This window comes from Atta colombica, unplaced genomic scaffold, assembly GCF_001594045.1.
Source record: "Atta colombica isolate Treedump-2 unplaced genomic scaffold, Acol1.0 scaffold238, whole genome shotgun sequence".
Lineage (NCBI taxonomy): Eukaryota > Metazoa > Arthropoda > Insecta > Hymenoptera > Formicidae > Atta > Atta colombica.
In genome coordinates this window covers 1553315-1568955 of record NW_017259336.1, presented here as the reverse complement: position 1 = coordinate 1568955, position 15641 = coordinate 1553315, and the positions used below count along the sequence as shown (strand labels likewise).

The 15641-nt window shown below is 33.3% G+C and overlaps 1 protein-coding gene across 1 annotated transcript in view; it reads left to right on the top strand.

Moving 5' to 3' along the window:
- LOC108688706 (photoreceptor-specific nuclear receptor-like) overlaps window positions 1–14020 on the top strand; it is a 33525-nt gene extending 19505 nt beyond the window's left edge. The window contains exons 4-9 of the mRNA XM_018195060.1: window positions 149–252; window positions 4564–4678; window positions 11427–11542; window positions 12217–12428; window positions 12796–13084; window positions 13511–14020. Of these exons, the coding sequence (XP_018050549.1) occupies window positions 149–252; window positions 4564–4678; window positions 11427–11542; window positions 12217–12428; window positions 12796–13084; window positions 13511–13749 (1075 nt within the window). The 3' untranslated portion in view covers window positions 13750–14020. The remainder of the gene's footprint in view (window positions 1–148; window positions 253–4563; window positions 4679–11426; window positions 11543–12216; window positions 12429–12795; window positions 13085–13510) is intronic.
- Window positions 14021–15641: the final 1621 nt, after the last annotated feature.

Genomic DNA, 15641 nt, shown 5'->3' with positions numbered 1-15641 from the left:
TATATATATATATACTGTCTTATATATTATATGATTATATATGGGTCGTTTTTCCCAAATGTTAAAAATTCCTGTAGCAAGAATTTATTAGCACATATAATGTATCACAATAAATTAAACAAATGTTGTATATATATTTTTTATATAGATGTCAAGCTGGTACCGGAAGATGTGTTGTGGACAAAGCTCATCGAAATCAATGTCAGGCTTGTCGTCTGAAGAAATGTATGCAAATGGGAATGAATAAGGATGGTGAGTGATAACATATGTATTTTCAACTAATTGAGCAAGAAATTAAAAATTTAAAGTAATGTCCAAAATCAATTATAATAATGACAAAAAGAAAGAAGTATAGGTAGAGAATCGAATAAAATTATGAAATAACGTTTTATATATATATATATACATTCGCGCGCGCGCGAATGTTATTAAGAATAAAGTTTCTTGCCATACGATAAATTTCAAATAGACGTATGCGATTTCCGGGATAAAAATCGACGTGTTGTTGCGACGCGATCAGATTCAATCGAAAAGATCTCCCTTTGCGACATCGAGTTCGGCAATAAGAAAGTTATCAACGGGACGATACTGAAGGCCGAAACGAGAATGCAGGAAGGGAAAAATAAGAAAAAGACGATGAGACAGGTGCGCGCCCGTGTCTCGCCGGGAGGCATTAGGAATTGAATCGGAGGATGTTCGGCGCAGCCAGACTTTCGCTTATACACGCTCTCACCCCGCCTTTATCCAGTTATTTATGTCGCGAACATAAAGGGTCCGCCGAATTCCACTTTCCTACCGCTGATTGATTCCAGTATTATCCACGAAAATGGATAATCCGACGGATCCATAACTCCTATTCGGTGACAATGTCTCGAGAACTTGCAATGAGATCCTGATATCTTTGCAAGGATGATCGACGCGATGTGATACCAATAACATGTCATTCTGATCTGGTAGTTGATCAATTCTTTTTTTTTTAAGAACTCTTCTTAAGAGAGAAAAAGAGAGCGCGCAAAAGAAATTAAAATTGAACTTTTGTTTATATTTATATGCTTGTTTATATTTATTGCTAACAATAAATATCAGAAAATGCAACAAATGATGAAGCATTCAATGATTTAAATCTAAAAATAATTCATACGACAATTAAAAACAATAAGATACACAAATGTATTAAATTAATAGAACACAATGAGATATCCAAGTACATTAAAAATTGAAATGAAATCGTGAAAATGACAATGAAATTCTTCCAATTCTCACAAATCTACACATTGGCTCTTCAGATTTACGTGGAGAAGGTGAGCGGAATAATTACGACAAGCCATATTAGTGCGGGTGAAAGACACTCTTGTGTCACAAGCACCAAAAAGGAGACTCGTGGCGTCCGCCGTACTTTAATGGTCGCGCGATTAGGGCACTTATTGTCGGCGAGCCTGGCGCAATTTTTCCCGGGTTCCCTTTTAGCAGCGGCTCGGCAACGAGCGCGCAGTAATTTCGTAATAATAAAAAGCGTGTCGGCTCGCTTTACCTCCAGCGTGCAACCTGCTGAGCGGCTTAATGGGGTCCTCTTGTTTCGTCGGACCTCCGCTTCTTCTCTCTCTCTCTCTCTCTCTCTCTCTCTCTCTCTCTCTCTCTCTCTCTCTCTCTCTATATATCCTTGCCGCTCTTACTGTCCTCGCGACATGTTTCACACCAGAAAAGATAAACGCCCCATACGCTCTATTTCCGTTTAATTTGCATTCACTTCGCTGCAAGAGGCCGTCCTGTTTTCTGACCACCCCTTTCCTCAATTTCTTGGCTTTTTTAATTGACAATCCCTTTGGTCACTATACTATGTATAGAATTATTCATCATTATTTTTATTATTCTCATTCTTAACGCGAATAATAAATTCTCTTCACATAAATTCTCTTCTATCTTCTAAGATTATTTTTAAAAAATACTCGATTTTTTAAATTTATTCTCATTAACTATTGTGTAAATATTATAATAGATAAATTAATAAGAAAATAATGCGCTACAGTATTTAACATAAATCTCATATATATAAAATGTAAAATGATTTTAAAAAAAAGTATTATTTTTCTGTAATTTGATATTAACAATTAGATCGCATATGGATTATAAAAGTTATTATTAACTAAAATTATCTATTATTAACTAAAATTAATTGTAAGTGACAGTCATTAAAAACCTAATGCTATTGCTCATATCCACAAATATAGTTTTATTGTTATCCCTCGTAACATTTTTTGTGCGGATTCTCGAACCAGAACACGCGAACACCCTCGAGCAGATTATTTCTCTCATTTGCATTGTCGCCGCACCACAGGAGAGCACCCTTTGCCCGACATTGTCCTTAGTCCTTTCTGGTTATCTCCATCGGCGAAGTCGCGACTGGGAAGCGCCGAAGGGTGCGAACGAGTCTCCGCGTGCGCAATAGATGGTCGGCTGCACGTTGCATACGTTTATTTCCTCCAATTAACCCTTCGGGATTCGACGAAGGCCACGCGACTGTCGCTAACGACCGCAATGTTTACGGCGGCAACAAGAGCGAACGAACACTTCGCCGCGGCGAACTTCACGAGAATGAGCTTGCAAATGCGCTTGATTGATTCACGTGAATAAAAACGACGACACTTTCATATTAACCCTGGCGATCCCAATCGTTTATTTCTGCAAGTTATTTACGGAATGTTTTAGAAAAAAGAAATCCCTGTATATCCCATCCTAAGTGATACTTTTTTCATATAGGGTATAGATATAGATGGTTTAGATTTTCTTTAATCAAAATATAAAACAACCACTGGATATTTTACGTTATATAAAAAATACGAAAAAATTGAAAATTATATCATGTATCTATGGAATTCGTTAACACTGAGTCTCTCTCTCTCTCTCTCTCTCTCTCTCTCTCTCTCTTTCGGACCATTGCCTTTGGAAAATGTACTGATAATGATACGTCAAATTTGAAAAGCTTATATATTTATTATTTATCAATTATATTTATCTGCAGTAGAAATGTATAGTAATCATTATTATCGTCATCATTATCAAAATATATTTTCTCATGGATTGGTAATTGAAACTTTTAGGTGCGTACTGCATTACATACATATTACAAACAATAAGCGTTGCTAGTTTGCTGCATGCCTTGTTGAATTCACGCGTGTCAGATGCAGACCACCAGCGTGATATAACATGGCGTTACGTGAGTTTGACGAGAGGGCGGCAGACAACCGCAAACCCCTGTTGTTCCCCATTCCCGTGAATCCGTTCAACTAATATTTCAATAATGTTTCAATCATTCACGAATTTGAAGAACGGCACAATGCTCTTATTGTTCGTCGAGCATATCACCGTTTACAATATGTTTTCGTTCGAGGCTGCCAGTTTTTTCAAAAATGAACAAAAAAAAAATTGAAAAAGTGAGTGAACATCGTGCGACGCGATGAATATCGTAAAAATTTCACCGCTACGTTACGATATGTTTCGTTAGCAATCAATCGGAAAAACGATTCGATTTTTAACGAAATACCAGTTTTGCAAATACTACACTAGTTTTATTTACTATTTCTTCCCTATTATTATATAATGGTTGATATCTGTATATGTTTGTGTAGAGAATATAGTTATCACTTTTACAATTGTACTAAATTATCGCAAAACAATTGTGCTAAATATTGCACAACATAACGATAGTTCTTTTCTTATATAATAACATTCGATAAATAAATATTATTTTTTAAAAAATTGATATTTTCGAACATTTTTTTTTAATCATTTATTTATCATTTTTTAATAGAACACTGATTACGATTATTCGTAATATAGCTTTATGTTCAATATTACAATTTCCTCACATTATCACAAATGATCTCATATAATTATAAGATAGTTGTAACAAAAAACATAGATAACAAATAACAATAGTGTAGTATTTGCAAAATTGATATTTCGTTAAAAATCGAATCGTTTTTCCGATTGATTGCTAACGAAACATATCGTAATATAGCGGTGAAATTTTTACGATATTCATCGCATCGCACGATGTTCACTCACTTTTTCAATTTTTTTTATATATCATTAAAATTGAATGTATTATCTGATTAATTTGCATATATTTAAAATATAAAATTTATATAACACTTAAAAAAAAATCTTCAACTGAATTAAATAAGTACAAAGTTACAGAAGATTTAATTTTAACGTTATATTTTTCTATCACAATAACCCATAGTGACTTACTGTTTGTTTCACTTCAGCTTATATGGACTGGTGCACCGTGTGCATCAGTTCATATAATGCAAAAATAAAAAACAGATCTAAAAGTATAATAATACAGCAGCACTCATAGCGCGTTCCACAAACGCAGCCAATATGTCCAATATTTAAATATTTTTGTAAAAGTTTTAAATAGGTAATTAAAATGAAAATATCCCTCGTGTGCATACATATATGTATTGTGTGTACATGTATACATATGAGTATATATTTTTATATTTGTGTTTATGTATATGTAATATTATTTTATAAACATGAGAAAATAACAAATTGTAGCTGTTCAGAATGAACGTCAACCAAGGAATACTGCCACCATCAGACCGGAAGCTCTCGTAGAAATGGATCAAGAACGAGCTTTACGCGAAGCTGCCGTCGCCGTAGGTGTTTTTGGGTAAGTAATTATTTGTTTTTTCTTTTTGTTAATTCTTAATACTCTAATTTATCTTTTAATCAAATCTTATTGCTATGTCATTACAATTTTTAAAATAATCATTAAACATTAGAAATCAATGATCTAAAACAAAGCGAAAGGAAACACAGGCCGAAATAAACGAGATTGAACAAATTGTCACTAAAAAGTATCGCCGAATTATTAACAATAACTGAGACCATCACACAAATCGGTAGTGATGTTAAGAACGTATCTGAAGCTCTCGGAATTATTTCGAAAGGATAAAAGTATTGAATATTTGCGAATCGTATCTTAAAAGCTGTACAAAATTTCAATTTAGACATGGTCGATTAGAGAACGGTAGGTGATGGAGATTACGATCGATAATCACTTGTCGACGGATGCAACGACAAGAGCAACAAGGGCCGACGACGTTGTTGGCACGTTTGATCTTCTGCTGCGCACCAGACTTACCTTTCGCCGTTATGAGCGACACGCCGAGCGTGATCTATCATGAAAAATTACCTTTGACTAGCAGCCCGAGACATAGCGTTTTTCAAGTAACCGGTTGTCCAGGTTGGAACTAATGAAAAATCCATAGAGCGCCAAGGGGTGAATGTTAAAAGCGACGATTGGCGTCCTGATGCGGCGCAGCGCGTCATTCTCGGCGAGTTATTATATCGTGCGCGTTACACAAGAGACCAATCTTTCCACTATATAAGCTTATTTTCAAATTAATTTGTTACATTATTAAATATTTAAAAATTCAAAGGATTGAGAGTTAAAAGTGATATATCCAAAAAACTTTTTTATTAATAAGTTACGTATATGTATAAATCAATTAATTTCTTCAAATTTGCAAGAGAAGATTTCATATTATTAATACAAAAAATACATAAAAGATTACTTTTTTCTATAGTTGCGTGATTGACGTATGATTAATTTAAAAAAGTTTGACGCACTTAAGAAATTACATCTTTGCTACGTGCCTCGCTGGGGCCCATTTTTTTGTAATTTTTCCGTGTTTTCATATATTTTATAATTGATTTATGTAACATACTTTTTTTCATGTTGTATATATATATATATATATACAACATAAATATATAACATAAATAACATAAATATATAATTATTTTTTTATTAATAATAAACTATAAACAAAATATGAATTAAAATGAACACTTTTTTTATGCTAGAAAAAAAGATAATGAATATGTTCTGAAAATTTTTACATTATAATTTTTATGAAATCTGCACTCAAAATTTTAAACTAAAAATGTCAGATCCAATTGGTAGTTAAAATGATTGAAAATTTTGGAAAATTGTATTTAGTCGAAACATTATATTTGTTTAATATATTTGTTTAAAATTTATTTAAAAACATTATATTTGTTTAATATATTTGTTTAAAATTCCTCATACATCCTCATTGTTAGTTTTAGATTATACTGATAAAATTTTAAAAAATAACAAGTAATTCTTCGGGATCTGATATGAATTTTCAAGTTTGATTTGCGGATTTAAAAACCTGAGAAATTGTTAAGTATAAAATATTAATTTAATGTATGAGAACATAAGCAACATAGTTTAACTTTTTTTTTAATTTGGCTATTATATTGAATCTGTCATTTTAATTCTTCAAATTTGATTTTGGCATAATTCCAAAAACATCTTTCATCTACTTAAAACTCAACAAAATATTCCAGTCGGTACTAAAAATAACATAATACTATTATTTTACTTTAGTGTTATTTTACTTTTGGTGTTGACTGGGACGTTTTAAAAAATTTGTGAAACAAAAAAATTTAATGAATTGGGATTTGACAATTGGATGCATATTTATGTTAATACTAGAGTTTGAAATGTATTTACGTAATTGGATATATAATCTGTGTATTGTTATAAAACAATTCACACTCCAACCATTTGGTTCTACAGAATAATTTGATACGAATCATGAGAGAAGAGAGAGATCGTTTCTATTAAAATCAACCATTCGATCGCGTAAACATGAAGCTTTGAAACTTGCACTGAAGCAGACAAGCGAATAATCGTCAATAACTCCAGAATCTATAATTACACATAAATTAATGTCGACTCGAGGTTATTGTTACAGCTATGAGCTGACTATAATCTGCTTCATTGAAAAGACCGAGAATGACAAGAAGATGTTAAATGAATTATAATCAGGAAGAGTTATTTTACTCTCTCACCGCAAGAAATATTTAAACAAAGTTTTACGGAAATAATAAGCAATATTTATTCCATGTACAATAAAGAGCTAAAAAAAATGTGGCTATAAATGGATTTGAACATTACACGCTTTTCGTCACGCGAGTCGATCTTCCCAATTAACAGCATCACCTTCGGACTGTAGATTATGTATTTCATCAAAGTTTATCTAGAAATATTAACTGATAATCTTAATTATCTTGATCATCTGTTAACTATTTGAATAAACAATTAATTTGTTTACACGTTATATTATTTGAATTACGTTGAATTACTTTCATTTTGCTACGAAGAACATCTGAAGATTTAATACGATACAACAGAGATGAATGTATCTCATAAATGTTTTTTCTTATGATTTTTAAATCATCACCGCGTAATCATGTATTAAGATGATTAAATAATTACAGATCTTTTAGTTTATAAAAATAAATTGTAGTCTTAATTTTTTCATAGTTATCAATTTTTCGAGCTCGGAAATATGTATACGTCGAAATGAAAACAAAAATTATTTACTTCTCAAATAGCAAAGGAATCCAAAGAAAGGACGTCTATTAAATACCTAAAGAAGAGCCTCTTACGTGCACTTTACGACACTTCACTTAGAAGTTTATGACATTCATATCGAAACTAATAGCAAAGAAATTACGCGAAAATGGAGTATCTCTTAAGTAACAGAAGGGTTAAAAACGCAGCATCTCTGCGTGTGTGGGTTCTCTGCACACAGTGTATTCATGTATATACGTGTACAAAATATGTATATATTATACGCCTCATGTGTGGAACTTCCAAATAGAGACTTTACTATACGATTGTCTTTGCACGATCGATGAATTAAGCCGCTTAATCACAACTAACATAAGTCAATGGCTTCGCCGCTAATGATACTTGCGAAGATCGCTCGGGCTCGATGAACGGATGATATCGGCTTGCTGACGATATCGATGGTGCCATCGTGACACCGATGGTGCAATTCATTATTCTCCAAACACTCGCCAATCTTTCTCTCAAGATATGTTGCCGGGATCGGCATCATCGATCTTACATCGCTCTCAGATTTGGCAAACTTTTGTACGCCATCCACAATATATTGCGGCAATTCGATGCCCACCTTGTAGCCCCGCTTGAGATTTTCTGATTTAGTCTGCCTAATAACGGATGTTATGCATCGCTTAATGTCTGCGCTTACGATTTGTTGCGATTCCAATGTTCCATCGTATGAATATTTGTCAGTAACATTCTCTAATAGCTCTAGAAGTCGATCAAAAGATAAACATATCTCATTCAAGGACTGTTCACTGACTAGCAGGTAACCTCTAGTTTCATTTTCTTTCTTCTTCAGAGCACATTCCAGCTTGATCAAGTTATCTTGTGCCGATTGCAGATTCATTTCGGCGGCTTCGCGACGTGCTCGTTCTTCAGCAAGCAAAAGATCGGTTCGTTTGGTTTCCTTCAGAAGACGATCGTGTTCTGCTTGGACTTCCGTCAATTGCCTGAGAATATATTGGATTTCTTCTGAATCACTCTGATCTACATTTTGCATACCAACATCTACCTTAGTAGAATCAAAACTCTTTAAACTTGTCTCATCGGTACATTGCACGATATCTTTGTGTTTCGATTGCTCTCCAACATCGACGTGATTCACCACGGGCTGGATACGAGATTGAAGATCTAAATGAAGAGAAACCTTGGGCATTGTTTGTACATTGTTGATCATCTGCGAATGAATTGAATTACGTTGCTGAGTTATATTGCGGAAGTCTGACTGTAAAGGTTGAATCTTCATTTTTGTCGATAGAAGCGATATTGGAACTGTCCTTCTTGGTGGAATTATCTGACAAGGTCGCTTTGTGTATTTAGTAAAGACATTTCGCGCTCTCAAAAGCTTCGCGGTGTCCTCATTCTCCCTACCTCTTCGAGTATCAGTCGATGCGATTTTCTTATCCTTTGGTGTTAATCCCATCCACTTATATTCCGATTTTCCCTCAACATCATTCTTCACTAATCTTCTCATCACTTCTGTCGCGAGCTCATCGTTTAGATTCACGTTCTTTCTCACATCGAGTACTGTCAGCGTGTTATTCTGGTCAAGTAAATTCATTAAATCCGCACCGATTTGATCCGTCAAGCCACAATGCTGAAGATCCAGCGCTTTCATCCACAAACTATCGCGTATTGCCTCAATCATTTCTATAACGGCGCAATTCCCTAGATGTGGATTATTGTTCAAAGTCAGGCGGCGTAGCCCAGGCATCGTGTCGAAGTTAGGCTCGCGATATCTTAGCGATTGTTTCCAGGTATCATGATACAATGCCAATTTCTGTCTTGAGAGTGCAGATGCTAATGCGCTGCCGCTGCTCGGTGTGAGGTCACAGTAACTAAGATTCAATGACTTCACGCTGCGAATATCCGCTATCGTTCGGCAGATCAATTCGCAACCATTATCGCCAATGTAACAACGTCGAAGAGATAAATGATGTAAAGTCTGTGTTCCCGATAGGCCAACACAGAGCACCGCAATACAATCTGGTGGAAATGGGATACCTTCGAGTTCTAAGTATGTGAGATTGGGTGAATTCCTCACACATTGGCCGATACTTTGTGACAGCCACTCCAACAAATAACGTGTGAGAACCACCGGAGCTTTACCCATTGCTCGCGCTTTGTCCTCGGAATTAATCTCTTCTAACGGTTTGCGGCATTGATACCTGACAAAAACTTTATAGCATAAGTATACATAATTTCTTATATTGAGAGATTATAAATTTTAGAACGATAAATTATATTTTGTTAATATCTTTAAAATATTTTTTTGTTAGCTTAGAATGTATTTTTAATAAAAGATTAAAAAATAAAGAATTAAAAAATTAAGAAAAAAAAGAAATAGTTTAAAAAAATTTAAATAAAATTTAGCATACATAAAAAGAAAAACATAACTCTTAAATGTATATGTAAATTTTTGATCATAAACATCTAAAATAACATCAAATTTAAAAATCAGTATACATAAGGATCAATTAAGGAACATTAAAAATAAAAGATATAAAAAGTATCAAAGTCAATTCAATTTGCAACCTGCTATGCACACTGATCGATTTGAGCGAGCGATCGAGGGAAAGCGAGTTCAAAATCGGTCTCCAGTCGTCCATTTTGATACGATCGGTAGTAAAGTCCAGATTATGTGGTAACGTTACACATATCACCGGCAACGGTCGCAATCGTTGCTGCTTACACAGTTCCATATAGCAACTGGCAAAGTTTCTGCCAGCTGGAATCGCCATTCTTCGTGGCGAACCCGGTCCGACCGCATCGATCTTCCGTCGGTGTCGCGACGGAATTTCACCCTCGAACGTCGTAATGGTGCCGATAATCTCGCCTCCAGAATTATGAACTACCCCGTCCGTTGCTGTAAATCAATATAGCAACAAATTTTATTTCTAAACATACTTGGCTAAATGTCAAAATATATTTAAAACTCAATATTGTCGAGAAACAAGAAATTTACCTTTGCTGTTGCAGCTTTGCTTGAGGATTAACCGGGATCTCACCGCGAAACGTCATCTGCACCATTAAATTTGCAATGGAAATAATTGCGAGAATCGGATTCGTTAGAAAGTATATTATTATGAAAGCATCGATGGCCTCTTTTTCTTGATTGTTTTCTTAAGGATTACGATAATTATTTGCTGGCCAACCTATCTAAAACCGATGAAAAATATCCCTGCATAGAACAAGACGAATCTATAAACGAAACACGCGCACGAACAGACTGAAGATATCGTCACTTGAAATCGTTGCGTACATATACAATACATATTTTTATCGAATTTGCATTTGGAAAATTGTAATGATACAATTCTAAGTAATCTTTTGAAGCAGATGAATAAGATGAAACATAATTCTCTTCGTGTCTTTTATAATATCTAAGAAAGATTATAATAATATTGTATATAGTTATAATATTTTTAAGTACAAATCATGTAAAATATTTGTATATAAAGTTTTTTTAGACTTTTATATACTGAAATTAAATTTTAGCAGGACATTGGACATGATAGAAATTATTAATTTTATTAATACGTAATTATTTTTTATTCGCAATAAATTTATTAAAGTTCAATACATTAACATCTTTATAATATGATGCTTGATGACAGCATCAAATTATTGAATTACTTGTTAATTTAATTCACGATTACTAAAGTAGTTTTAATTGCGTAGTAGTTTTATAGTCCGGAAAAACAATTCGGCGCGTATTTCTAAAAAGACTACAATATGATATATATGCAAATGTATATATAGTATATATTAGTAATATTCAAGATTGAATTATTTAAAGCAATAAAGATCCAGCTTCCACTATAATAGGAATTTTAAATTTCTAGTATTGATTATGTTTCTCACATATGCGGTGTAAAATAAAGATTCTTAATATTATTTTTATTTTTTATTATTCAGATTCTATTATCTTTTATATCATGAATTATAATATATTATAATTATTTCTCAGACCGCCCGTATCCTTGGCCATGGCGAGATATACTACGCCACTACCTCTGCCTACAGTCGCACCGACGACAAATTCCGCAAACAACGCAACACCACCTCGGCAAGAAAACGAGGACGGTATGCATTTAAATGCAATTGTTACGTTTATAAAAAGTTATTAACATTTTTTAAGATAATAATGAAAAAATTACATTAGCAAGAATTGAGCAAAATTAATAAGAAATATGTATAATAAATTTATAAAACATTTTTTTTGTCTGTTTTATTCACCATATTCATCTTAAGAATATTTAATAAATATTGAAAATAATGAAAAAATGATTAAAGAATTACAAATTATACCAAATCGTATTTAAAAGTAATATAACGAGAGAAAGAGAGAGAGAGAGAGAGGAGAGGAGAGAAGGAGGGGGAGGGGAGAGAGAGAGAGAGAGAGAGAGAGAGAGAGAGAGAGAGAGAGACAGTTTAGCATTTGTATCGTAAGTTACTCAATAAAGATAATATTTTTTTGATCTGTGCTTTAATAGAAACATATGGAAATATATTACGAAATAACTGAAGAAAAAATGAAGAAAAAAAAATTCAATTTTTTAATATAAGTATTTTATGTATTCAAGATTATTTATGTAAACTTACGATGCAAAAATTAGTCGTCCAGTATATAAACAAAATATTTATTTGTTTTAAATCTTTGTATTTAATGTGAATTTTAAGTTATTTTTATTATTTCAAGTTATTTCAGTTATGGAAATTTTATATTTGAATGAAGAAGAAGCTTTGCGTCTAAACAGGAAACGCTTCCGAGGACAGTATAGATGTAACAAACGAGGAGCCGTTGACGCCTCAACGAAGCGGATGCACTCAACTTCCACCGGTGCTGCCATCCTTATATTCACCAGCGAGTGCTGAAACGGTTTACGAGACCAGCGCGAGATTGCTCTTTATGGCAGTCAAATGGGCGAAAAATCTTCCCTCCTTCGCTGGTCTGCCATTCAGAGATCAGGTAACGATTTTTCAACTAAATTTGTCAATAGCAATTTATTTGTATTCCAATATGCATGTATTTATTATTAATTTAACATGTCCTTATACATTTTAACACTATTTTATTTGATAATTTATTACGATGTACAATAATCGTGACGTTAGAAATAAAAAATCAGTTAGGTCAGCTAATACATATCTACGTATCCTTATGTCAATATGATAAATAAAGAATAGGATGTCGGTAAAGGTTAATTAAATTATTATCTTAAATTTTGTAACAATTATCAGGCTTATTAGAGGAAAACACATATATTTATAATAATGCTCTAAACAGACGTAATGCCACAGTTAAATAAACTCGCAAGTCTGTATTTATTGCGCAGGTAATATTACTGGAAGAAGTTTGGTCGGAACTGTTCCTATTAAATGCGGTTCAATGGTGTCTGCCGCTTGAATCTTCGCCTCTCTTTAGCGCCGCTGAGCTTACTGCTCTGACCCTCTCGCCTCACCCGCATCCGCATTCAGGGTTACATCTGCAAACCACTACGGGGAAGCCCAGCCAAGTGGCGGCGGATGTTAGACACTTACACGACACCCTGCAGAGATACAAAGCGGTCATGGTCGATCCTGCGGAATTCGCTTGTATGAAGGCCATCGTTCTCTTTCGCCCAGGTTAGTAATTCTTAGCTTTGATTTGTCTCGTTTCGCACAACGCTGATTTTGCGATTTATCTTTAAAGTTCCACTTTTTAATTTTAACTTTTTTATTCTTCTCGATATTTAATGTAAACTGTATCTTCATCTTCGCGTGGTTTTTTATATGAAAATTAATCCGCTTGATTAATTTAGAGTGCAGTTACAATATACTATATATACATTTATATAAACTAATTTAATTTAATTTCAAAGAATTTTTTAAGACCGTAAATGTGATTACACAACAAATAAGGAATAAAACCTTTAACGGTGTTAAGCTGGATCTTAGTCAATTTGAATTTATATACTACATATTTAGTTATTTAAACAGCACGCCGAAATGATTATTTAATTTACACCTGCGACGCGCACTCTCAGAAACCAAATTTTTCCAAATTTACAGAAACTCGCGGTTTAAAGGATTCGAGCCAGATTGAGAATTTGCAGGATCAGGCGCAGCTAATGCTCGGACATCACGCACGTGCTCAACAACCAAATAGTCCAGCCCGCTTCGGCAGATTGTTGTTATTGCTGCCGTTGCTGCGAACAGTTCCAGCTGCAAGAGTGGAATTGATCTATTTTCATAGAACTATCGGCAATACGCCGATGGAGAAGGTCCTTTGTGATATGTATAAAAACTAAACATTTTAAATACCAAAGGACTTTGTTACGAACGTCATTTAACAAAACGCAAATACATGATCCAAAAACCAAATAATTCAGAGCTAGAAGCAGGACGAGATTTATGAAAGACAAAATCTGCAGTCATCGAAGAAAGACAGTAAAGATTAACAGAAGCTTTTTTTTAACGAAAGAATCAAGCAGAACGCGCGAACTTCTTTTCGACACGATCAGGCCTAAGGACAAAGTCCTAAGTCCCTCTGTGATGATCGTGAGAATTTCGATTGGCGAATATCTCTATCGTACAAATGCGAAGCACTGAAAAGAATGGCATCGCTAACGAATAAAACGGTAACTAAAGTGGACCGAGGGACACTCAATTGCGGCGTAAATATACACATATAGATATATACATGTATTTATTTATTATAGATATATTTATCGGGCGTTAGGCTCGACACGTTGATAGCACATTTTCTGTTTTTCGTAGGAAGTCGATGAATTAATCCGAAAAGCGGGGATACTTCATTACTAATTTCATTTTTTATCTTTTAAATTTATTATTGACTTATCGAATTAGAGAAAAAAGTGATAGGGTGGGCACGAATTTTACAGCTTTGTGAACGTCAAAAACGCAAATACGAAAATTGATTATTTTACAAAACATATATTTATATAAATTCGTAAGATTATTTAAAAAATTAACTCAATTAAAATATTTCTTTTTCTTTTTTGCTTACAGACAAATTTATGCATCAGAGATACGATTAATAAATCATGACGATATATACAGTCAAAATTAAATTACATTTTGAAATAACCGAAGCGGCAATGAATTCATAAAATTTAATGTTGCATAACATCGATTAAAATCAAATTATTTCCATAATGAAAATAATTTTGTTTATAAAGATGTGTGAAATTGATTTTTCTCGGCGATGAATGCTCGTCCGCACTTTCTCTGTATATTTCGTGTTGTGATACTATTTGCTGTAAAACGTATTCTCGGTGATATATATATACATATATATATATATATATATATTGTAACGATTACTTGTAATAAAAATAAATCCGATTAACTAAGTTATCATCACTGACTCACTCTTTCATAGACTTACTACTATCTTATTTATTATTACATGTTTATTAATGTAAATTATATTAACTTTTACAATATCGATTAAATATAATTTTAGATAAGCATTAATTATAACGCAATTTTGGATAAATATATTTAATACATCTTAATTTATTCATAGTATGAAAATGCCAAGTAATAATATTAAAAATAATATGATACAAACATAAGTTCCATTTATATTTTTACGATAAAGATAAAATAAATTAGATAAATAATTACAATATAAAAAGTAAAGACATGTTTTGAAATAAAATTATAAAAAAAAAGAGTTACGCAGCAATAAACTGAAAGAATTACTAATATAGAATCTAATAATGCACCATTTATATAATACGCCATAGTAAATTAATTAATAATCAATCGCAAAAATAAGATTTAGAAGCAAAAGTATAAGTCATTTTCTCTGAACGGGAAGCAAAAATTCAAAGATTACCAGTGTATTTGGCGAGGAGGTAAATTATCAGGAGACCTTTCAAGACACGATTTGACTTTGTGGATATAACGTAACAATGTATATTTGCACCGACACAACTTCGACATGGAGGATGTTGTATAATGTATATATTTATTTATCACTGCATAATCCCTGACTTCCCCTGCCGACGAGGATTTTGCCACATGGCAGTTTGACGGTCCCCGGCGGAGTTATCCCCTCGGCTTATAAATTACATCGGGGCTTGAGCGAGGTTTAAGGGTTTGCTTAAGTTGTCAAAGCAATCGGGGAGTTAAACGCCCCGTCGCTGGGGGTAAGCGACCTTAATGCTTTTTC